Source organism: Dipodomys merriami, unplaced genomic scaffold, assembly GCF_024711535.1.
Source record: "Dipodomys merriami isolate MVZ:Mamm:240054 unplaced genomic scaffold, mDipMer1.0.p SCAF_10, whole genome shotgun sequence".
In the NCBI taxonomy this organism is placed as follows: domain Eukaryota; kingdom Metazoa; phylum Chordata; class Mammalia; order Rodentia; family Heteromyidae; genus Dipodomys; species Dipodomys merriami.
The window spans coordinates 6,984,182-7,010,314 of NW_027202271.1; the positions used below are offsets into that span (position 1 = coordinate 6,984,182).

Consider the following 26,133-nt stretch of genomic DNA (forward strand, 5'->3'; position numbering starts at 1 on the left):
CAGAGTCGTCCCTTCCATCCTTCTCCCCCATCCTGTCAGTTCCTCACCCCCCTCCCAGACTCATTTCACATTTCCTATTTCCTTGATCACATACAGACACTGAGTATTCTGGGGGTATTTATCCTCAGTTCTCTTCTTCATTCATCCCCCCTTCTCACCGCTCCCTCTCCCTTACAATCTCATATCAGTTTCCTGATACTTATTTTGTGAAGCTGCCAAATTGTTCAAAAGGTTTACTCCATGGAGATCCAGCCTGCATATACTATACTGAAGTCAATGGAATCCTGTACATAGCACACGCTTCTGTTGTGTTTATATGGCATGCTTCTGTTGTGTTTATATGGGAGATTATATTTTCAGTCTTCTTTTTTTTTATTGTCTGAGACCAGACACAAACTCAGTACCTGATGCTTTTGCTCATTGGCTAGTGTTCAACCAGCTGAACCATGCCTCCAACCCCTATTTTAGGCCTAAGATGTACATATGAAAAAAAAAAAAACACATATGCTTTGTCTTTCTGGGCTTACTTTGTTCAGTATGATAGTTTCCACATTATTCCATTTCCCTGCAAATGACATAATTTCATTCTTCCTGAGAGCTACATAAAATTCCATTGTGTTTATATTACATTATATATTATATTATATATTACATATATAGTATGTGTATGCACATATATCTACACACAACAATTTGTTTATCCATTATAGAGAACACATGCTGTTTCCATAACATGGCTATTATAAACCATGATGTAATGAACATGGGCATACAGGTGACTCGGCTGTATCTTGTCATGTAATCTTTCAAATAAACACCCAAGAGTGGTATCACTGGATCACATGGTAGCTCTATTTTTAGTATTTTTATCTGAAAAACACAATCAGGTTAACTAAGGCAATCCCACACCTGGGAGGTGAGTTCAAGTTTTATGACATCATATGTAATCAATACTCACTTCTCCATTATTAGTGGGCCTGATCTTTAGTTAGTTCATTCTACCAATTGGTTGCTATGAGATGTAAGGTGGAGAAAGTTCAAATGAAAACCCTCAAGGCAGAAGACCAGAGATTGTCATCACAGTGTCTTTTGCCAAGCAAAACACTTTGTATTTTAACAAACTCCAAATCACCTATTTTTCTTCTTTCCTGCGTTGTATTTCTAGCATTGTGTCTAAAACCTCATTGTTATATCCAAAGCTAGACTCAAGTCAGGAACTGAAAATACTAGCCACTGTAGCTCTCAAGGTGAACATCTGATATGTTTTTCACTGTACAGAGTAAAAACAAATGGGCCAGTCCAGGGCAGGACTGACTTTCTGTTGTCCTGGATGAATAACTGGCTCATGCACTCATGTTTTTCCTAAAGTTGATGATAAATAACTACATCATCATCATCATCATGGTTATAACATAAATATCATGAGGTTAAAATGTATTTATGAGCTTTAAATCCCCATACACAATACTTTTTGGTTTTCTCAATGCTAATGTCTTCATTTTTTTTTAAATTTGGCTATGTAAATGAGTATACCAAAACTATTTCTTCACCAAGGGGTAGAACTCTATTCTTCTTGGCTATTCTATTCTGTTCTATTCTATTATTCTATTCTATTCTTGATGAACTACAAGAAAAAGAATTATAGGAGTAAAGATTTCTATTAGTTCATGAATGAACAGAGATAAAAATACAGAATAGAAATAATATAGAATAATAAAAATACGAGTAGAATTCATTTTGCCTATAAGAAGGGAATCTATTTATGCCTGTCAAGAATCTGTTTCTCTGCTTTACTTTCTGGGCATTTTTATATGCACGGGGGGGAACAGCACAATTCTCCATTGGCAGGTGTTACTAAATTGTTTGTCAGAAAAGCTATCTGAGAGAAACTTGAGGAAATGCTTATGAAGTTGTCCAACTGGGAAGAAAAATAGTCCATGAGTTTTACTGCAGCTCACAGCAAGGTCATTTCTTTTAGTGATTAGAAACTTAAGTCCTAATGTATAAAATCAAAGTCCTTGTCATATGGGACTTGGGTTCATTTCTCTTTCCCTCCTCCTGGTGTGCTCTTACACCCTCAAAGGCCAGCAAAACAGCAGGATCATCAGTAACATTATTACAAGTGAAGCAGAAAACATTATATACATTTCTGGTTTTCTCAGCCTCAAGAGCAATATGCAACTTGAGACAGTCAAGGTTAAGACTCAAAATCATTATCAGACATCCGAGCTTCAATGGCTCACGCCTGTAATCCTAGCTACCTGGCAAGCTGAGATCTAAGGATCATGGTTTGAAGCCAGGCCAAGCAGGAAAGTCCATGAGACTTTTATCTCCAATTAACTAGCCAGAAGTTAAATTCAATGCCAGAAGTTGGTCTGTGGCTCAAGAGGTAGAGTACCAGCCTTGAATGAAAAATATATGTATATGATTAATTGGAGCTAGTGGCTTAAGTAGTGGAGCACCTGCATTACAGGCGTGAGGCACTGGGTTCCATCCCTAGTACTACCAAAATCAAGCAAAATAAACTTGGAAAAGATCAGTAAATTCATGAGAATTCCTGAAAAATCAGCATGTATTGATTACTAACTCAAAGTCAGACGCACATCTGTCTTCCATGCATTGTCTCAAAATAATTCTACCCATAACTTTATGACATAGATTTGAATATCTCCATTTTATAAGAGGTGGAGTATTGATAAATGGCACTTTGAGGCAAGCTTGATTAAATGATTAAGGGCAGCATGGCTCTCAGCTCCAAGGCTGAAGTTAGAAAAGATCAAAAGCCATCATCAGGAGGCAAAGGCCCAGAGCCATGAAAGCATGCTTTGATTGAGAAGCTGTGTATACATCTTGGCCAACCCAAGGAATTGATGAGGGAAGAGGGAGCAAATTGTGATGAAGGCAATGTCTTTGTTTCAGATTAAAATGGAGAGATTCTGTGTTTCTGACTTTTTAAAAAATAACTTTTTGATGTTTCTAAATGTTCTTTGCCTGATCAAAATGGCATTATGTAAAAGAATTTTATTTTGTCTTGCAGTTTCTGAGGAAGACAAGGGATTTGGCCCGATCTTTGAAGAGCAACCAATCAATACCATTTATCCAGAAGAATCTCTGGAAGGAAAAGTCTCACTCAACTGCAGGGCAAGGGCCAGCCCTTTTCCAGTTTACAAGTAATGTGCCTTGCTCTTCTTTTGGGAAGGGAGAGTTGGATGGAAAACTACCACTCAGCCCCTATAAAGAAACCATGGTATAGAGACATTCACATAGTGACATACATGCTGTGAACAGACATTATCTGATATTCAACTCCTGTTTCTTTTTTTGTGTACTGGTACTGGAGCTTGACCTCTGAGCCTGGACACAGTCCCTGAGCTGTTTTGCTCAAGGCTACCACTCTACCAGTTGAGCCACAGTGACACTTCCAGCTTTTTTGATGGTTAATTGGAGATGAGACTCACGGATTTTCCTGGAGGCTTCTTTTCCTGGCTTTGCACCATGATCCACAGATCTTTCCACCTGAGTAACTAGGATTGTAGGCATATACTACAAGTTCCTTGCAGTAGCTTTACTTAAATATATGAACATAATTCACTTTCTATTTCATGCAGAGATGACATTGGACATTATCCATGCCAAAATTATCTAATGAAGATAATGCTTTTAAACACGCAAAAGCTATATGAAAAAAGTTCATGACCTAAACACACACACACACACACACACACACACACACACACACACGTGTGAAGCTGAAATGTTTTTGTAGGTAAGGTCTGAATCACACCACAAATGATGGGTAACATTTCTGTATTAACTACATGTCAAAAACTAGTAGAGATAATTTTAGAAAGTATTGCCTTTTTCAATAAAATCACAAATCTATTTATATTTACATTTCTTAAATGTCTCCATCTATTGAAATATATCTATAGAAATATGTATATATCTATAGAAATACCTTTCTCTTTTTTCTGAGTTCTGTATTTATGCTATCTATCAAAAATAACCGTATAAAAAGTAACATTGGAGCCAGGCAACCGTGACTCACACCCTCTAATCCTACCTACTTAGAAGGCTGAGATCTGAGGATCGTGGTTCAAATACAGCCTGGGCAGAAATGTCTAATTAACCAACTCAGGGAGTAGAGTGTCAGCCTTGAGTGAAAAGGCTAAGGGACATTTCCCAGTCCCTGAGTTCAAGCCCCAGTACCAGAGCATGTGCACGCACATGCGTGCGTGTGTGCACACGCGCGCGCGCGCACACACACACACACACACACACATACACACACACAATGGAATTTTCTGCTTCAGATGATTTGTATATTAAGTGTCTATTTTGATACAGAGAAAGAGTCAAAAATGCCAATGGCTTTGAATTTCATTTGTGAAATGGTTTCATGAAGACAAAGCAAGTGATTGACAGGGAAATGGGGGCTGTAGTGGCTTAGTGTCACCTGACTTAATTAAAGGTTGTCACTCAATAAGGTTGATTTTAATAGTAGACTTTTTTTCCTGTGTAGAAAAATAGCATGCTATGGTAATAAAAACAAAGTTATTATCAGAGAATTTCCTCCTACCTCCATTTAATTTTAATTGTATTCATTTTCTCTTGCCTCTGGCTATAATGTTTTTAAGTCTTAAAACATGCACTTAGGTACAAAATCGCCATCACTTTGAAATTATTTTTATTGTTTCAATTTCATGCATGGAAGTGCAATATAAATTATAAATAATACATTAGTTCTAAAAGTATTCAATGGCCTAGACTAATTTCTACCCTCAAGGTGTTCAAAACCAACCCATGCACAGCCTTAGTCTTGGACTAGCATCACCAGTAGAGTTATGGAGAAAAGAGATCTAACCTAAGACAATTTCACAGGAGAAAAAGCTGAATTCTGAGTAAGTAAATTGGTGTGTTGGAATAACTCATAGAGACATCTAGGATTGAGAGTCAGATTTTTATAACTTCCAGGGGACCATATTCTCTTTTGGGTATTTATCTATATAAGTAGATTGATAGAATCTCATAAGCTGTTTCAGTAACCATCAACCACCAACTAGAACAGGATAGTTTCAGTGAATGTTCTAGAAACACAGTTTGGAAAGGCTATGCCCCTTGCTATTTCTTCCCCACCTGGCAGAGACAGTAAGAAGAAAACACCTGCATGGAGTTCCCCAGGCCCCCTTCCCTCTTCCCCTCATCTCTTCCTCCATCTCCCCCTCCCTTCTTTCTTTCCTTCCTTTTTTCCCTCTCTGCCTCTCTTCCTCTCCTCCCCTCTCTTCTCTTCCCCTCTCCTCTTCTCCCCTCCCCTTCCTTTCTCCCTTCCTCCTTCCCTTCCTTCTCTCCCCTTTCTCCTCTCCCTTTTTACCTTCCCTCCCAATCCTCCCCTCCCCTCCCTTCCACCCTCCCTCCCTCCCTTTGTCTTATTACTATCAAATGCAGGATACACTCATAACAAAGTTGAACATCCAGTCCCACCCCCAGCTCTGTATGTTAATGTGAAGCAAATCAGGATGATTTTTTAAAAATCTTGCAAGTTTTCAACTTAACTGAAAAGTATTTTCTGGTCAAAGCTAGCATGCTTGTGTGTGTGTGTGTGTGTGTGTGTGTGTGATGGTACGTGGGCTTGAACTCAGGGCCTCAAGCTCTTTCTATGGAGCGACAGCTTTATTTCCTGTTTTTTGCTGGTTAATTGAAGTGAATATTAGATTTGTCAGTTTAGCTGGCTTCAAACTTCAATCTTCTGATCTCACCTCCTGAGTAGCTAGGATTACAGGTGTGACCCATAGGCATTGGTAAAACTTTTTTCTACAGGTCTTCTTATCGCTCTTAGAGAAGATCAGATCTGGATTCCAATCAATTTATTCATAATTTAATCCATATCAATTACTGGTATGATTACCTATATTGCATCTCACGAACATTGTTAGATTATATAGTGGGGGAAAATCCCTTTGCCTAGAGTAATTTCTAAGTAATATGAAAAGGCAGCAGTCAGCACTTGCTCTTCTAGGCTAAGGAAAATCAGATTTTACTAGTTTGTGCCTTGGAATAAAAAAAAAAAAAACCCAACCCAGTTTTGTCATTTTTCAAACTATGTGAGCGCCTTCTAGTGGCCAAAATATGACACTCACTGAGCTTAAGCCTGATTTCAATTAGTTTTATTGAAAACTTTCCTATTTAGTCAGATATTGAGAGTTTATATTTTACTTCTGTTTGAGATATGGTTTTAATATTCTACATAGCATATATATGTGTGTATAAGACCATCTCATAAATTTCAATTCATAAACTGATGGCTCACCCTGTAATCCTAGCTGCTCAGTAAGTTGAGATCTGAGGATCCTGATTTGAAGCCAGGCAGGAAAGTCCATGAGACTCTTATCTCCAATTAATCACCAAAAAGCCAGAAGTGGAGCTGTGTCTCAAATGGTAGAGTGCCAGCCTTGACCAAAATTGCTAAGAGACAGTGCCCAGGATCTAAGTTCAAGACCCAGTTTTGGCATCACAAAAGAGGGTGGGGGGAGTCAATTCTTGTAATAAAAGTCAACAAAACATTTATTTAGGATGTTTCTATTTAAAAAGAGTAAATACATCATGCAGTTTAACATTTAGGTAAATTATAAATCATGAGCTTTTATTTTGAGAATTGTTAAGTTGTGAAGGAATATCAACCTTTATTATTTACTTAACCATTTTTAATTTTAGTTATTGTGGTTTTTTGTATTTTATGGTAGTCCTGAGGTTTGAACTCAGCAATGGGACACTGTCCCTTAGCTTTATTGCTCAAGGCTGATACTCTACTATTTGAGCCACATCTCTACTTTCAGCTTTTTTTCTTCTCTCACAGACTTTCCTGCCCAGGCTGGCTTCAAACCTTGATCCTCAGGCCTCAGCCTCCTGAGTAGCTAGCATTACAGGTGTAAGTCTCCAGTGCCTGGCAACCATTTTATTTTATGTGGGGCTATATCCAGATTACTCAGGAAGACTCTAGTAATTACTCAGTTTTGGTCTAGTCAAGTTTCCAGGCCTTGTGATTTTTTTTTGTACTGTTTTTTTTTTCCTTCTAGGTGGAGAATGAATAATGGGGATGTGGATCTGACAAGTGACCGGTACAGCATGGTGGGTGGGAACCTCGTCATCAACAACCCTGATAAACAGAAAGACGCTGGCATATATTATTGCTTGGCCTCAAATAACTATGGGATGGTGCGGAGCACAGAAGCAACACTGAGCTTTGGGTGTAAGTTAAGTAACTTCTATGAAAGGGTAGGTTTGTTTAGACGAAGTGAAAATTAGATGTCTTTTAATTATGGGTTAAAAGTATGAATTGTCTGGAGGGTTCAATCTTGGGCAATCAATTCTTGGGGCTTTTTCCTTCTATTCCAAAATCCCTCTGAGACACACACTTCTAATCCTAGCTACTTGGGAGGCTGAGATCTGAGAAAATTGTGGTTCCAAGCCAGGCTGGGCATAAAAGTCTATGAGACCCATATCTCCATCTAACTAGCAAAAAAAGCAGAAGTGGAGCTATGGCTCCAGTGGTAGAGTGCCAGACTGGAGTGGAAAAACCATAGGAGGGCACAGGCCCTAAGTTCAGACCTCAGTACTGGCATACAAACACAAAAAAATATTACTTAAAAAATAGCTAGGCACCAGTAGTTTATAACTAGTTACTCAGGAGGCTGAGATCTGAGCATCATGGTTTGAAACCAGCCTGGGCAAGAAAGTCCATGAGACTCTTATCTCTAATTAGTCACAGAGAAAACTGGAAGTGATACTGTGGTTCAAGAGCCTTGAGCAAAAGGAGCTCTGCTACTACTACTTTCTCCAGAGGGAGTAGGTTGTTTTTGGTGAGACAAGTCTTCTGCATGTCAAAGTTTGGTTTCTTTTGTGCCAGTACTGGGGCACAGAACTAATAACTTTCATGATTTCCAAATAGGATTCTGCTTTTTCCTGTATTCCTTTCCAGAATCTGAGTTCTTCTTCCTCAGGACCAGAACTAGAAAGCTCAAAATTAGCCCATTTCTCTAGGTATTTTTTTTCTTTTTGTGGTGTATTTGCCTTTAGTGGGACTTCAACTCAAGGACTGAGCACTCTCCCTTAGCTTTTTATCCCAGGCTGGTGCTTGAGCCAACCCTCCACTTCCAACTTCTTGGTGGTTAATTGCAGACAAATGTCTCATGGACTTTTTCTGCCCAGGGTAGCTTTGAACCTTGATCCTCATATCTCAGCCTCCTGAGTAGTTAGGATAACAGTCATGAGCAGCCAGTGCCTGGTGGCCTCATTCATGTATGGGCTGTTCTGATGGCTGTAGGCTTGAAGCTCATGACAGAACTCCAATCCAGTTCCTAGACTCTAAAAACAAGTTCATTTCCATGGACTTCCCCACACCTATTTCAAAGTATTCCATCCCAGAAGTGAGGCTGTTCCTGAAAGGCTAAAATCTCAATGACTAGTGCTCTTTCTATGACTAGTGTTCTCTCCATAGCATTCTCTGTTTTGGTCTTTTTCTTTTGTTACCAGATCTTGATCCTTTCCCGCCTGAAGAGCGTCCTGAGGTCAAAGTGAAAGAAGGGAAGGGAATGGTTCTCCTCTGTGATCCTCCCTACCATTTTCCAGGTAAACTTCATTTCTCTGTGACTTTAAGCATCTAGGAAATGAAAAGGGCACATTGCCATTTTTCCTTGTAATAATGATACATTATTAATGACCTAATTATCCTAATCATCATGGCTTATAATTCATTCAATAAGCCTCAATATTTGCATAACTTTGAAAGGTTTCACTGATTACTGGTTTATAGACACTTCCTTTCTGGCTCATTTCTTGACTCTACGCGAAGGACCTCTAATCATTTATTTCAATGTATAATATATATGTTCACTTATGTCCTTATTAAAATTACTCTTAAATGGAGAAATTATAATAGATTTTTCTAGAAATTATGATAGATTTTTCTGAAATAGAACAGCATCAAAGAATCATTTCCTTAACAAGTTGACATCTACAAATAGACTATGAATTGTAGCTAAATATCAGATAAAAAAAAGACGTAAGTTATTAGTCTTTCTTTTTTTTGTCAGTTGTGGGGCTTGAACTCTGGGCCTGGGCACTGTCCCTAAGCTCTTCAGCTCAAGGCTTGAGCCACAGCGCCATGTCCAGTTTTCATGTGGTTAATTGGAGATGAGTCTCATGGACTTTCCTGCGTGGCCTGGCTTTAACCATGACCCTCAGATTTCAGCCTCCTGAGTAGCTAGGATTACAAGCATGAGCCACAGTGCCTGGCAGTTATTAGTCTCTTTAGGAGCACTAATCTTCAAGGGCAAGTATTCACTTTAGAAAAGAGGCACCCAGTGCTGGTAGCTCATGCCTATAATCCTAGCTACTCAGGAAGCTGAGGTCTGAAAAATCATAATTCAAAGCTAGCCCAGGAAGGAAATTCTGTGAGACTCTTATTGCCAATTAACTGCCAGAAGCTGGAAATGAGCTGCGGCTCAATGATAGAGCACTAGCCTCTCATGGAAACAACAACCACCACAACAAACAAGTGAGAACACAAAGCCCTGAATTCAAGCCCCAGTACCAGTGAGAGGAAAGAAAGAAAGAAAGAAAGAAAGAAAGAAAGAAAGAAAGAAAGAAAGAAAGAAAGAAAGAAAGAAAGAAAGAAAGAAAGAAAGAAAGAAAGAAAGAAAGAAAGAGAAAGAAGGAAGGAAGGAAGGAAGGAAAGAGTGGCTGGGAAAGTGGCTCAGTGGTAGAGCACTTGCCTTGCATGCATGAGGCCCTGGGTTCAATTCCTCAGCACCACATAAGCAAAAAGAAAAAATCTGGAAGTGGCACTGTGGCTCAGGTGGTAGAGCACTAGCCTTGAGCTGAAGAGCTGAGGGACAGTGCCCAGGCCCAGAGTTCAGGCCCCACGACCGGACCAGAAAGAAAGAAAGAAAGAAAGAGAGAGAGAGAGAGAGAGAGAGAGAGAGAGAGAGAGAGAGAGAGAGAGAGAGAGAGAGAGAGAGAGAGAGAGAGGAAGGAAGGAAGGAAGGAAGGAAGGGAGGAAGGGAGGAAGGGAGGAAGGGTGGGTAAGGCAGGAAAAGTGGAGGGAGGGAGGGGGGGACAAACCTGATCTAGGAATGGAGTATGGTGGTAAAACATTTGTCTAGCACACAGAAGGTCTGGGGTTCTATCCTCCGTGTTTCTAGGAAACAAAGAGAAAGAAAAAAGAAAAAGGGACAAAAATTGAATAACATTTAGTATGAAACTCAACTTTGAGTAGTTATTTCTTCTAAATTACCTAGCTAAAATAAAACCACTAATGTGTTAAATTAAAAATGAGTACTTCCTATACTTACTTTCACTTGCCTTATTTATCACATTTTGCTTTGGGCTAACATAAATAATGCATTTCAAAAGCAAAAAAAACATGTTTTTACAGTTTTTTTTATTTTTTTATTGTCAAGTTGATATACAGTGGGGCTACAGTTACATAAGTAAAGTAATAAGTACATTTCTTGTCAAATGTGTTACCCTTTCCCTCATTTTTCTCCTACTTTCCCTCCTCCTCACCCCCCACAAGTTTTTATGCTCTTTATGTAATAAATTGGCCTTTAGATATCCCCATAGAGAATGAAACAACTGACCTATAATTTTATGTGGAATACATCCATCCAATGTATGTGTATACACATATGCACACACATATTTCACATGTATTATATCCACATTTCATATCTTGCATGTAAAATTATGCACATACTGCATGCAAAGTCATACATATGTTGCATGCCAAATTTCCTATATGTATGAAAATTATGTGAGTATATAATTATTGTTGTTACTGTATCAAATATTGATGACTTTCTCTGTAACTATGGTTACTTGATCAATATGCTTCTCACATTTGAAAGTTAAAATAGTCCCACATTATTGAAGTGAGAGACTGTGAGGGCCTAGGCGCTTGCTTGAAGAACAGTTGAAACCATAAATAAACTATTTTAATCTTCAGTGTCGCTCATGAAAAGATAATGGTTGAAGGAGAATTAGGATAAGTATGAGCAAGGGAAATGTGAAATTTCTACTGGACTTCCAGAAGGATGTTTGGTTGACAGCTGTATGAGTATGAAGAGCTTAGGAGAGGCACATCAATTTGTGATTTATCATGATCTAAATTGATTTTGATGACATAGGAAGTTAGAGTGTGTAGAGAAGGCAGGAGAAGATTCTCAAGGAACAGATTCTGAGATTTCTCTAAAGGAAGTGTAAGTTTCTGTCTCTGTGGCATCTTTCCTGGTATGCTGAGGGAAGATTTTCATTGGTCAAACCAAGGTTGGGAGAAACGTCCTACCATGAAGATATGAGAGTCAATTATCTCTTCAACCTTTTTAAAAACACACATGCTTCTGTGGAAGAACTGAAAACTAAGGTTGAATTTGTTTCATTGTATTTCATTTTATTCAATTTTATTTTTTGTGTTTTACTGAGGCTTAGACTCAGAGCCTGAGTGCTATCCCTTAGCTTTTTTACTCAAGGTTGGTGCTCTGACACTTAAGCCATACTTCTCCTTCTGACATTTTTGCTACTTAATTAGAGATAAGAGTGCCATTAACTTTCCTGACCAGGCTGGCTTTGAACCGTGAGCCTTACTCAGCCTCCTGAGTGGTTGGAATTATAGTCATGAGCCACCAGCACCCCATAAATTGAGTTTGTTTTAAATGAATCCAATAAACATCATTAATAACAGAATAGAATCTTAGCTAGCTAGGTCTCCAAACTAGTTGATAGTGGGACTTGAACTCAGGATCTTGTGCCCTCTCTTAGCTTTTTCCACTCAAAAATGATGCTCTACTACCTGAGTCACAGCTTCACTTCCCTGCTTCTGGATGGTTAATTGGAGATAAGAGTCTCATAGACTTTTCTTACCAGGTTTGGGTTTGAACTGTGATCTTCACATCTCAGCCTTCAGAATAGCTAGGATTGTAGATGTGAGCCATCTAGCCTGGTTTAAGGTTTTGTGCCTTACAGCTCAGAATTTCTTTGGATTGGGGGAACAACTGAATCTACAGTTGGGTTCTGAATCTCTACAAATGCTTTATATGCAACTATTTTCAGTTGCTATACCCTGTTGCTCTGGCGGTGACCTGAGAACTCGTCTGTGTAAAACTCAGATACGTCCCTATAAATTTCCTCACTTGAAATTTGGGAATGAAAATTTCCCCACCATCTTATTCATAGAACTTGTGATTTTAAGTGTATTTGAAAATAATAGAGATGCAATTTCAGTGGTTATTAATCATCATATATAGGACTATTTTTTAAATTAAGTAATATGAAACCAAATATCCTGTATATTTTGGACCCAATATTACTATTTACAAAGTCTTACTTTGCTGAAATGTTTGGTTAACAACTGTAGAAATGTTACCTCCCTCACAGAATAAAAGATCCAGAAGGAAAAAAAAACCTCAGCTTTTATAATTTATTACATTGTTCCTTTGGATTTGAGTTTTCCTAAGAGAAACACTTTTATCTGAATGCTGCTACTTATTTGTGGACAGTCAAGTACACATTTCAGTACAAATGTTTATTGGGTTTTATAATAATATCATATAAAATTGATTGCTTAATGCAAACACAGAGTAAGTACAAATTTTGAGGAATGAAAGGATCAGAGAATTAAAAAAAATAAATAAATGTGTTTATTAAATTGATGGCATGTAAGAGTTATGTTTCATGGAAAGGTAAACATTTTTAGATTTTATTTTATATACTGCAATAAATAACTACCAAATGTCTAAGGCTTTTAAACACCTACATCATGGAAAATGAGAATCCGATGCATTATTTCCAACTAATTTTCTGTGAATATACCCATAAAATGTGACTTACTATGTCTCACAAAATATAAGCATATTTTCAGAAAGAAAGAGATGGAAACAGAGAGAGAAAGAGAGAGATGGAAACAGAGAGAGAAAGAGACAAAGACAGAAAATACAAAAACACACAGAGAAAGAGAACAGGGAGAGAGAGAGAGAGAGAGAGAGAGAGAGAGAGAGAGAGAGAGAGAGAGAGAGAGAGAGAGAGATGAGAGGAGTACAAACCCTGTAATTTAAAAAATAGGCCCCATAGTCAAAGTACAAAACATTTAACAACAGATAGAGATATTTAAAAAGTGAGCAAGAGGAGGGGGGACCAAGATGGCGACGGGGCAGTAGGGAAACGCCACAGCTCTCTCCAACCAAAAAGAGAGTTCGAGTTCCAACGCTTAATCTCCCCAAGAGACCGACAACAACAAAAAGACGAACACTCAGAGAAAAACCAGAGGCGGAGAATAACAAAAAAAGAAAGAGAGGAAAAGAAGAATTTCAGAACAGAGAAAAGCGAAGACCCCTCCCCCAACCTTTACTGGCCCCGCGGCAGTGCGCCAAGCCGCCTGCCAGCCGGCCCGGCGGGGGCTGCGGGAGCCCCAGAGACATGGGGGGCCGCTTTCAGATCACCAGGTACCAGTTTGCAGAACAGCAGATCGCCAGGAACAGAGAAACCTACCAGCCGGGAGTCTCCACGAGGATCCCACCCCCACCCCTCACTCTCCACCTGAGCAGAGAGGCTCCATCCCGCCAAAGCCGCTGGGCACCAGCAGCGCGACAAAGGGACCTGTCCACAGACCACCTGCCTGATCGCGATCGCAACGACCCGGCGGGGCCGCTCGGGCCCCAGAGGTACCGCGAAGAAGCTGCCTGAGCGTGGACACTTTTGACCCGACAGCTTCGACAGAGGCAGAGACAGAAAAGAATCACACAGAGCCACCACCGCCCAACCCAGCCCGGATTGCAACAACAACTGACGACCTACACCACACAGAAACAACCAGCTCCAGGGTGAGTACCCCACAGGGGAAGTGTATCCCTCAAGGGAGACCAGAGCTGGAGGGAATCCCCAGACCCTGACCTAGACTCCCTACCCCAACACCCGGACCACAGGACCCACTAAAACTGGGAACTGTTTGAGAGCTCCACCAGCCCGTGGAGCACACTCAGCTGGCCAGGCTAGAGCAAGAGTGCCCCTGGAAGGGATCTTAAATGCCCAAGCCAGGAACAGCGCCCCTGGGTCAAGACTACCAACAGTAGAAGAAATTTGAACTGTGTCACCCAGGCTATATAACCTAGGTGGTATACACATCAGCACAGGCCTAACGAGTGCTCTCCAGGCTGCATAACCTAGGTGGTATACACATCAGCACAAGCCTAACGAGTGTGCTCCAGGCTGGGGCCGGAACCAGGCCCCGGGATCCGGCGCCTGAACAACACAACCAACTCCTCCCAACTGAAGTAAAAAGCTGAGCATACGCCTCAACAGAGGGGAGAAAACCAGGAAACAACACTCCCTGGGAAGCATGCCTGTGACAACAAAAGACCTGGAGGCCCAGGACAAGAGAAGCCCAAACCCCACCAAAACTCCACCCATATACCCTAGACTGGGAATTGGGCAACACAGGCTGCCAGCACCTGATAGTAAGCAGGAGCTCAGACTGTTAAGGCGGCTCAGCAATAGAATGATAGTCGTGGATGTATGAGGCCCTGGATCTGATTCCTCAGCATCACAAAAGCAAAAAGGGTCAGAAGTGGTGCTGTGGCTCAAATGGTAGGGTGCCAGCCTTGAGCTGAGAAGCTGAGGGACAGCACCCAAACCTAGAGTTCAAGCCCACAACCAGCCCAAAACAAACAAACAAAAACACATCAGGAGCCCATAGCAGACTCCAGTATTTGGGAGAGTGCATCCAGAGCATCTGTTCTTCACAAGAGCACCCGTAGGAGCAAACACAAGCAGTCTAGGCTGTTCAACCCTTCCAAAGGTGGGAACTGCCAGCAATCTACAGCAGAGAGCTGAGAATCCTAAGTAAGTCAGAATAGCAGCTGGAACTAGGCTCCCAACAGAACCCAGATCAGGCACAGACTCTCTCTACCAATACAGAATCAGCAACCAAGCAAAGACAGACACACCAAAACAAAATTGAAGAGCAGTCTCCTGAACCTCCATGCGAAAATCACAGAGAAAAATCACAAGGTTTACCACCACCCAGGACAACAAGCTCACCTCAAAAGCCAGCAGCCACGCAGGGGAGAGCCCTAGTGGGAGCAAAGCAGGAATGGAAGACAAAAGCTACATCCAAGGGTTGCTGGAGGCAATGACTCAAGAAATAAAGTGAGAAATTGATCAGAAATTGAAAGAGCACAAGGATGAACTATCCAAAGAGATACAGGGTATCAAACAAGAGATGCATGCAAAAATAGAAACTGCACAAACCTCAGTAAGAAGTGAGATAAACGCCAAATTAGAGGTAATGCATACCTCATTGAGAGGTGAGATCAGTACTCTGAGAACCAACATTGAATCCATAAAGGGATCCATTTCCTCCATGCAAACCACTATAGAAGCCACTGTCAACAGAGTGAATGAAATGGAAGGTAGAGTGTCAGATACAGAAGACAGAATACACCAACTGGACCAAAAAGTGACAGATATGGAAAAATCACTCAAATTAAACCAAAGGGAAATTCAAGAGCAAGCAGATAATGCTAAAAAATTTAACCTTCGCATAATTGGAGTGGACGAAGGTGAGGAATTCCAGAGCAAGGGAATGCAACACCTATTTAACAATATAATCAATGAAAATTTTCCCCACCTCAAAAATGACCATCTTAACTACATCACAAAAGCTTATCGAACACCCAACAAGCAAGACCCCAGGAGAAACACTTCTAGACACATTATAGTAAAAATGATAGATCTGAATAATAAGGAAACAATCCTGCATGCAGCAAAAATGAAGAAGGAGCTATACTACAACGGGATAAAAATAAGAATCAGTGCAGATCTCTCCACACAAACAATGAATGCAAGAAAAGCCTGGGAAAGCACCATACGAGCCCTGAGAGCCAATAACTGCCAACCCAGATGATATACCCGGCAAAGCTAGCATTCACATTCGATGGAGAACTGAAAACTTTTAATAGCAAAGAAAAACTAAATGAATACATAAACATTAAGCCAGCATTACAAAGAATTCTAAGAGGGGGGACACAACCTGAAGAAAGCAACCAGGAACTGGGGCCTGCCCCAAACAGGCTTTACTCAAAGTCTAACTGAGCAAGCACAGGAGGAAAGGAAAGAAGAAAAACTTAGGAAAACGGAATGGCAGGGACAACAATGCATCTCTCTATACTTTCTCTTAATATAAATGGGTTGAATTCGCCAATTAAAAGAAAACGAACTGAGGACTGGATCAGAAAACAAGACCCATCCATCTGTTGCCTTCAGGAGACCCACCTCTCAGCCAAACATACAAACAAACTCAGAGTAAAGGGGTGGAAAAGGATCTACCAATCAAAAGCCCCCAGTAAGAAAGTAGGTGTAGCTATCCTGATATCTGACAAAATAAACTTTTCATTAAAATCAGTACAGAAAGACAAGGACGGACACTACATATCAATAAAGGGAACAATCCAAGAGGAGGATATAACCATCATCAACTTATATGCCCCAAATATTGGTGCACCCAGATATGTCAAACAAATGCTCTCAAACTTACAGAATAAAATAGATCCCAATACGATAATACTAGGAGACTTTAACACACCACTCTCACCAAAGGACAGGTCTACCAACCAGAGGATTGGCAAAGAAGCTACCGAATTAAGAGAGGCCATACTTCAAGCGGAATTAACTGACATCTACCGAGTATTTCACCCTAAAACAACACAGTACACATTCTTCTCAGCAGCTCACGGAACTTTCTCCAAAATAGACCATATCATAGTTCATGCAAGGAACTTAAGCAAATACAAAGGAATCGACATGATCCCCTGTATCCTATCTGACCACAGTGGAATCAAGCTAGCTCTCAATAACAAAGCATACCGCAGAAATTTCTCTAATACATGGAAATTGAACAGCACACTCCTCAACAATGCCTGGACAACAGAAGAGATCAGAGAAGAAATAAAGCATTTCCTACAACTCAATGAAAATGAAAACACCTCACAAAGAAACTTGTGGGACACAGCAAAAGCAGTCCTGAGGGGCAAATTTATTGCCCTCAGTGCCCACATCAAGAGAATGGAGACAGACCAAGTAAATAATCTCATGTTGCAATTAAAACAGCTAGAAAAACAAGAAAAAATGGGACCTAAAGCTACTAGACGAAGCCAGATAACCAAATTAAAAGCAGAGATTAACCAATTAGAAAATCAGAAAACCATAACCAAAATAAACCAAACAAAAAGCTGGTTCTTTGAAAAAATAAACAAAATTGATGGCCCATTGGCTAGATTAATTAAAAAAAGAAGAGAGGAAACCCATATTAATAGGATTAGGGATGCCACGGGAAACATCACAACAGGTACCCAAGACATCCAAACAATTCTAACAGACTACTTTCAAAAGCTATACTCTCTAAAGGAAGAAAATCGGGCAGAAATGGATGCATTTTTAGAGAAATACAAGTTGCCCAAACTGAGCAAAGAAGAAGTTAACCAATTAAATAAGCCAATATCCTATAATGAGATACAGGAAGCTATCAAAAGTCTTCCAACAAAAAAAAGCCCAGGACCAGATGGATTCACAACAGAATTCTATAAGACCTTTAAACAAGAACTAATACCCATACTCCTCAAGCTCTTCAGAGAAACAGAGAAGGAGGGAGCTATCCCAAACTCATTCTACGAAGCCAATATCACACTCATCCCCAAACCAGGCAAAGACCCAACCAAAAAGGAGAATTACAGGCCAATCTCCTTGATGAACACAGATGCAAAGATCCTTAACAAGATTCTAGCTAACAGAATCCAGAAACACATAAAAAAAATAATTCACTATGACCAGGTAGGCTGCAACCCAGAGACACAGGGATGGTTTAACATACGTAAGTTAATAAATGTAATCCAACATATCAACAGAGCCAAGGTCAAGAATCACATGATTATCGCCACAGATGCAGAAAAGGCCTTTGACAAAATTCAACATTCATTCATGCTAAAAGCTCTGGAGAAAATAGGAATAGAAGGAACATTTCTAAAAACAATAAAAGCCATTTATGACAGAGCAATAGCCAATATTATACTTAATGGGGAAAAGCTACAACCAATTCTCCTAAAATCAGGAACAAGGCAAGGATGCCCACTGTCTCCACTCCTCTTCAATATAGTCCTAGAACCCTTAGCCAGGGCAATGAGGCAAGAAAAAGACATTAAAGGGATCCGCATAGGGAAAGAAGAAGTTAAACTTTTTGCAGACGACATGATACTATACCTCCACGATCCCAAAAACTCCATCCCCAAACTCTTAGAAATCATAAATCACTTCGGCAAAATAGCAGGATACAAAATAAACCCACAAAAATCAGTTGCCTTCCTATACACTGATAATGTACAGGAGAGGGAAATAAAGGGAGCAACCCCATTCACAATAACCTCCCGAAAAATAAAATATTTAGGAATTAACCTAACCAAAGATGTAAAAGAACTATTTAATGAGAACTATAAAAAGTTAAAGAAATTGCAGAAGATACTAGGAAATGGAAAGACCTCCCATGCTCCTGGATAGGCCGACTTAATATAGTAAAGATGGTAGTACTTCCAAAACTAATATACAAATTCAACGCAATTCCTATTAAAATCCCAATGACGTACATCACTGAAATACAGAAAACAGTCCAAAAATTCATATGGAACAACAAAAGACCTAGAATAGCCAAAACAATTCTAGGGGATAAAGACAATATGGGAGGGCTATCCATGCCGAACTTCAAACTCTACTACAGAGCTATAATAACAAAGACAGCATGGTACTGGCACAAAAACAGACCCGAAGACCAATGGAACAGAATAGAAGATCCAGAAATAAATCCACAGGCCTACAGCCAGCTGATATTCGACAAAGGAGCCAAAGACATACAATGGAAGAAACACAGCCTCTTCAACCGCTGGTGCTGGGAAAACTGGGCAGCCACATGCAGAAAACTAAAAGTGGACCCCAGCCTATCACCATGCACCAACATCAACTCAAAATGGATTAAAGACCTTAACATTAAACCTGAATCTCTGAAACTACTGCAGGACAGAGTAGGAGAGACACTTGAACTAATAGGCACAGGAAGGAACTTCCTGAACAGAGTCCCAGGGTCACAACAAGTTGGAGAGAGACTCGACAAATGGGACTACCTTAAAATAAAAAGCTTCTGCACAGATAAAGCTATCGCAACCAAGCTAGAAAGACAACCAACTAATTGGGAAAAAATATTTACCAGCAATATATCAGACAAGGGGTTAACATCCTGTATATACAGGGAACTCAAGAAACTAATCCCTCCCAAACCTAACAAACCAATTACTAAATGGGCAAGGGAACTAAAGAGGGACTTCTCAAATGAAGAAATAAAAATGGCAAAGAAACACATGAGGAAATGTTCATCATCCCTGGTGGTAAAGGAAATGCAAATAAAGACAACCCTGAGATACCACCTTACCCCAGTCAGAATGTCCCACATCCACAAATCAGCCAACGACAAATGCTGGAGGGGATGTGGAGAACGAGGAACGCTATTACACTGCTGGTGGGAATGTACACTTATACAACCACTTTGGAAAGCAGTCTGGAGGGTCCTTAGAAAGCTAAAGATTGACCTCCCTTACGACCCAGTCATACCACTTCTAGGCATCTACCCTGAGCAACAGGAACCAATATACAAGGACATGTGCACCTCCATGTTTATTGCAGCACTGTTCGCAATAGCTAGGATATGGAAACAACCTAGATGCCCCACCACAGATGAATGGATCCAAAAATTGTGGTATCTATACACAATGGAATATTATGCAGCCATTAGAAATGACAAAATAATGGCATTTGCAGGGAAATGGATGGAGCTAGAAGGAATCATGTTGAGCGAGGTAAGCCAAGAACGAAGAGACAAACAGTACATGGTCTCCCTGATAAGTGGATGATAAATCCAAAATGTTAGGTGATATGACAAAACTAACAGGACTTAAGAAACAAAGAACTCCCACTCATCTGGTTGAACCACTACCAAATATCCCCATGCTGCTGATCACATATATGGTATATAACATGTGAGCACCGTTATATATTACAGAATGTGATAGACAATTTGCTCCAGGAAAGTTAGAATGAACTTGTGACTTTAAATGAGCATCATTATTCCACAATACTGTGAATTTCCGGAAATTAAGTAATCACTTAATCACAATCAAAAAAAAAAAGAACCTTGGGGAACGGAGGGAGGGAGGGGATGGTAGGGGGAAAACAATGGAGGGGGTAACAATGTTCAAGAGGAAGTGTTCTCATTACCTCACTCATGTAACTGTAACCCTCTGTATAGTATCTTTACAATAAAAAAATTAAAAAACAAAAGTGAGCAAGAGTAGGAGAGCAGTGTAGCGAATACTTTCACAATATGGGAAACGTTGTGCAGATTACATTCTAAACATGCTTACTGAAGATTACGCTATCAACACCCTGAAAAGAAGCTAAGGTGAATTTATCAGTACGGATGAATTCTAGTGTGTCAAGGCTAATTTTTAATAAAGCACGAAAATCTCCTAAAATGTTTTCAAATCATTCCTCCTGGGCACACCAAAGTACTTCAGGTATATTGCTAGGAGAACACTGCATTATTTAGCAATGTTAGGTAGGTGGTGTGGTTCAAAGTAATACCGTGAAACTCACTAGATGCATTGCAGTTGATCAAAACAGATTTCCACTACAGTTGATCAAAACAGAGTTCCTTTGTGATATGTATGATCCATTCCCCTGGGGCAAGAAATGTTCTATCAATAAAAGCAACATTTCTTAAACATGTGCTGGCACTTACTCGTGCTGAAAAATTAAGTTTACGGTGATTCAGTCTATAGTACTAAGAGAAAAAGGAAGAGAACTGATTTTTCTTATATGCATGGGATGAAGAAACATATAGAGAAAATCCACTGGGTCTTAGAAATCTCAGTTAGGGCTGAGCTCTGAGAACTAAGATGGTCCCAGCTCTAATTTAAAGAGGAAGAATGGCTACCCTTGTACTTTTGGTATAGCTTATTCCAGATGGAGATCTGGAGAGGAAGATTAGAATATCAGCTCTGTTTCCCTGTTACTCTTTTTTTTCTTAATTGTGAAAATACCGTACAGAGGGGTTACAATTACATGAGCAAGGTAATGAGTACATTCCTTATCAAGCACTGTTGCCTCCTTCCCTGTTCTCTGTTCTCTTGATAAGGCAGTTAATCTAGCAAATCCCTCGTTTGAAAATACCGGTAGGCTTCTACTGTTGTAATGATGTAGGGTTGGGTTCCGCAGTGGGCTAGAGCTTGCTAAGTAAAATTAGATTATTTCTGTGTATATGTGCTGATTGATACTGGCCTTGAACTCAAGGCCTGGGTTTTGTTCCTTAGGTTTTTTGTTCAGGAATGGTACTTTACTGCTTGAACCATAGCTCCATTTCCAGGTTTTTTTCATAGTGATGGTTAATTGGAGATAAGACTGTGAAAGACTTTCCTGCTCAGGCTGACTTCAAACTTGATCCGCAGATCTCAGCCTTCCAAGTAGCTAGGATTATAGGTGTGGACCACTAGCACCTGTCAGTATAGTTATATTAATTCTGCTATAAGTCTCATTTGGGACAGAGTTCATATCTATCTTGTTTATAGCCGCACTGAAGGTACTTAAGTAAATTAGAGAATCAGATATTAAATTAATCAGACAAATTGATATATTTAGACAAACATCACCACCATAGCTTCTTTGAGTATTTCCAAACATATAATTTTAAATGATAGTACAGATAGGAAGAAAGATAAAGCCACAGTGTAGTATGTCATTTTGAGTTTATTTATAATGTATGCTCAAGGTAAGCCACAGTCTTTGTAAATTAGAGACTTCAACTCCAAATCTAAGTTCTACTTAATGCTCATGAAAATTCCAGGCAAGGTACTTACCCGCTCTGACTTTCAGCTGGCCAATCAATAAAAAAAAAGTAAGAAGGCTCCTAAATTCATTAACTAATAGAAATAAATCAATGGATGTAATTGCTCAATACCATGTTTATATTCATGAAAAACATGGTATCAACTGGAAAATATGCAGAGTTTGTCTGGGCTTTCTTCCAACATTTGTTGTACTCTAATCTCTATTAGACTAAGTAATAGTTTATAATCAGAAAGCCATCTTTGCTTTTGGAAAAGAGCTTAATATTTAATAAAAAAATCTTTTCTTCTAGATGATCTTAGCTATCGCTGGCTCTTAAATGAATTTCCTGTCTTTATCACAATGGACAAACGAAGATTTGTGTCTCAGACTAATGGCAACCTCTACATTGCAAACGTTGAGGCTTCTGACAGAGGCAATTATTCCTGCTTTGTATCCAGTCCTTCTATTACCAAGAGTGTGTTCAGCAAATTTATCCCACTCATTCCAATCCCTGAACGTAAGTATTTTATTTGTTGGGTTTAGTGAGATGCCCACAGTTAAGAAGTTACAAGGGAGGCCTTCTACATTGGAGATTCAAGCCGATCTCCCACTGCGTGTAATTTAACATCATGTGAGATCCTAGATTCTAATTTCCTAGCACCAGCCTGGAACTTAATCATAATAAGTTACTTTTTTCAATTTAACTGACCTAGTTCAATTGGCTTCTTAACATGAGGTTCTCATCATTTGGGTGTTTTGTTTGTTTGTTTGTTTGTTGCCAGTCCTGGGGCTTGAATTCTGGGCCTAGGTGCTGCCCGGGGGCACCTTTTTTGCTCAAGGCTAGCATTCTACCACTTGATCCACAGCATAATTTCCAGCTTTTTCTGTGATTAATTGGAGAGAAGAGTTTTAGGGACTTTCCTGCCTGGGCTGGCTTTGAACCAAGATCCTCAGATCTCAGCCTCTTGGGTAGCTAGGATTACACGTGTGAGCCACCAGCACAGAGCGTCTCACAGTCTTTTGATAATTCTAACTCCTTCCTTAGGCAGTTCCTCTTTCTCAGTAGTTTGTTTTGTTTTGACTTACATGTGGTCAAAACATCATATATTTACTAGCCTCTTATGTAAAATACATACAACAGATTGACTCTTTCTGAGCCTGTTTCTTATCCTTACAGATGGAGAGAATATCAAATTGTTCAGAATATATGGTAAAAGAATGACATCAAGTATCTAGATTAACTAGTACCATGTTGTAAATGTTTTCCTTTATTTCCTTTTCAACTTGTTTCTCATTTGTCTTCATCTCTGTGGACAATTTGTTTTTTTCTTTTTTTCTCTTTTTTCCTTCCTTCTTTCCCTTCTTTCTCCTTTTCTTTCCTTTCTTTTTTCTTTTCTTTCTTTCTCTCTTCCTTCTTTTTTTTCTTTTTATCTTCTGTCTTTTCTTTCTCCTCTCTTCCTTCTTTCTTTTTTTCTTTTTATCTTCTGTCTTTTCTTTCTCCTCTCTTCCTTCTTTCTTTTTTTCTTTTTATCTTCTGTCTTTTCTTTCCTTCATTTCTTCCTTTCCTTCTTTCTCTCTTCCTCTCTTTCTTTAGGTGTCACTACTGGGGATTGTTTTGCCAGTACTCTTGCTTGTTTTGCTTTTCAGTTCAAAGCTGGCACTTGAGCCACACGTCTTCTACTTCTCACTTTTTGCTGCTTAATTGAAGTTGAGTCTTATGGACTTAACTGTGGAAGCTGGCTTTGAACCACAATCTGCAGATCTCAGCCTTCTGAATAGCTAGCGTTACAGGCATGAGCCTCCAGCCCCCAGCTCTCCTTCTTTCTTTTACACTTGCTCTTTTTCTTTTCTATTTTCCCCCATTTCTTTTCTTCTTTTTCTATCTTTCAGAGTCCTATAGAACACTGACCACAATTGTTTCACCTATTTCATGATTCCTTGAATTTGTTTAATGAACTGAATCAGACTCATTACACAGTTGCTGTTATTGAAAATGCTTGATCAAGTTCATACTAATACCTAGTGTGTTCAAACAAGTCACGATGGCAGGGCACTGGTGGCTCTTACCTATAATCCTAGCTACTCAATAGGCTAAGAGCCAAGACTTGTAGTTTGAAGCCAGCCTGGGCAGCAAAGTTTGTGAGACTCTTATCTCAAGTAAACCATTCAAAAAAAGCCAGAAGTGGCCCTGTGGCTCAAGTGGTAGAGTGCTATCCTTAAGCATAAAGAGGCTCAGGGACAAGTCCAGGCCCTGAGTTCAAGCCCTAGAACTGGCAAAAAAAAAAAAAAAAAAAAAAGAAAGAAACCCAACAAGCCATTACATTGTGGCTTGAACAGTATCTACATAGAGGAAAGCCTTTTATATTAAAGCCATTCTAATCTTACAATAACACAATATTAAAAAATCATATTGTGCTTAATATTTCACAAATGTTTGTATTATTTTAATCATAGGAACAACAAAACCATACCCAGCTGATATCGTAGTACAGTTCAAGGACATATATGCACTAATGGGTCAAAATGTGACTCTAGAGTGTTTTGCACTTGGAAAGTAAGTATACTTTTACTTTTCTCTGGCATGTAAAGACATGTTTATTGTGTGTGTGTGTGTGTGTGTGTGTGTGTGTGTGTGTGTGTGTGTGTGTGTGTGTGTGTGTGTGCACCAGTACTAGGGCATGAAGTCAGGGCCTTGCACTCTTGCTTGGCTTTTTCAAATAGCGCTTTACCATTTGAGCCAAGCTCCACTTCTGGCTTTGGTGGTTAGTTGGAAAAAAGAGTCTCATAAACTCTTCTGTCCAGGCTGGCTTGGAACAAGAATTCTCAGATCTCAGCCTCCTGGTTAGCTAGGATGACAGGTGTGAGCCTGCAGGCAACATGGTTTTTGTCCCCTTTTAGGAAGTAAATGATGTGTATGGTTTGCTGGAAACAAGAAAATGGTCTTTTAAGTTTTGTGGAGCTCAAGGTCTTGTTTCTTCTATTTAAAGTCCTGTTCCTGATATCCGATGGAGGAAGGTGCTAGAACCAATGCCTAGCACTGCTGAGATTAGCACCTCGGGAGCTGTCCTGAAGATCTTCAATATCCAGCTAGAAGATGAAGGCATTTATGAATGTGAGGCTGAGAATATTAGAGGGAAGGATAAACACCAGGCAAGAATTTATGTTCAAGGTAGATGTCTACATTTTCTGTGAAGTTCTTCAGTGTCTTATTCAGTCATTTCTATAATAACTGATAGTTTTAAAATACTTATATATATATATTACATTACATAGAAGGATATAAGATTTTTATTTTAATTCAAAATATACAATTAATGTAGTTCACTTATTCCCTTTATCATTCTCTCTTTCTCTCTTCATGATGGTATTGGGATGAGAACTCAGGGCCCTACCTAGTTTGTTTTTTGTTTTGTTTTGTTTGTTTTGTCAAGGCTGGTACTCTACCTTTTTTTTGACAGTACCTTTTTATTTATGGCACAACTTAGGCATTATGGCTGAGTTTGAATCAGTAGTGTGCATACTTTAATATTTATTGAGATTACTTATAGGACTTGTTAAAACATAGGCTTCTAGATCTTTCCTTGAGATTTCTGTTTCAGAAGGTCTAATGTGAACTTTGGAATATTTATTTCTAACAAGTTCCCAGAAGACGTAGACACTACCAGATCTGAAACCAGACTTTGAGAACCTCTGGTATAAGGAATCATTTTTCTTGCACAGAATTACCTTGCTTTGCTGTCTTCTTTGATTCTTGTACATTAAGATTAATATATCTGAGAAGAGAGATTTTTCTTTAAGATGACACTTGTAACTATTTTATTTCAGATCATTTCTGTGATGTTCTATAATGTGGAATAAAATACTCAGAGGTTTCAACAAGATCTTTTTTTTTTTTTTGAACCAGTCATAGGGCTTGAACTCAGGGCCTGGGAACTGTCCCTGAACTTTTTCACTTAAGGCTAATGCTATGCCACTCGGGCACAACTCCACTTCCAGCTTTTTGGTGGTTCACTGGAGATAAGAGTCTCACAGACTTTCCTTTCCCAGGCTGGCTTGGCTTGGAACCACGATCATCAGATCTCAGCTTCCTGAGGACTATATTTATTTTTAACTCTACAGAGTTCCCTATTTCTCTTGCTTTAGTCTCTTCCAAAATAGGAGATAAAA

The 26,133-nt window shown here is 39.5% G+C and overlaps 1 protein-coding gene across 7 annotated transcripts in view; it reads left to right on the forward strand.

The window, feature by feature from the left end:
- The window catches only part of Cntn1 (contactin 1), a 297,750-nt gene that overhangs the window by 169,309 nt on the left and 102,308 nt on the right, over positions 1–26,133 (forward strand). For all 7 annotated transcript variants that reach the window (XM_070039080.1, XM_070039092.1, XM_070039094.1 and 4 more), the window contains 6 exons: positions 3,038–3,170; positions 7,074–7,246; positions 8,530–8,625; positions 22,277–22,483; positions 24,421–24,520; positions 24,954–25,135. In XM_070039080.1, coding sequence (XP_069895181.1) covers positions 3,038–3,170; positions 7,074–7,246; positions 8,530–8,625; positions 22,277–22,483; positions 24,421–24,520; positions 24,954–25,135 — 891 coding nt within the window. The remainder of the gene's footprint in view (positions 1–3,037; positions 3,171–7,073; positions 7,247–8,529; positions 8,626–22,276; positions 22,484–24,420; positions 24,521–24,953; positions 25,136–26,133) is intronic.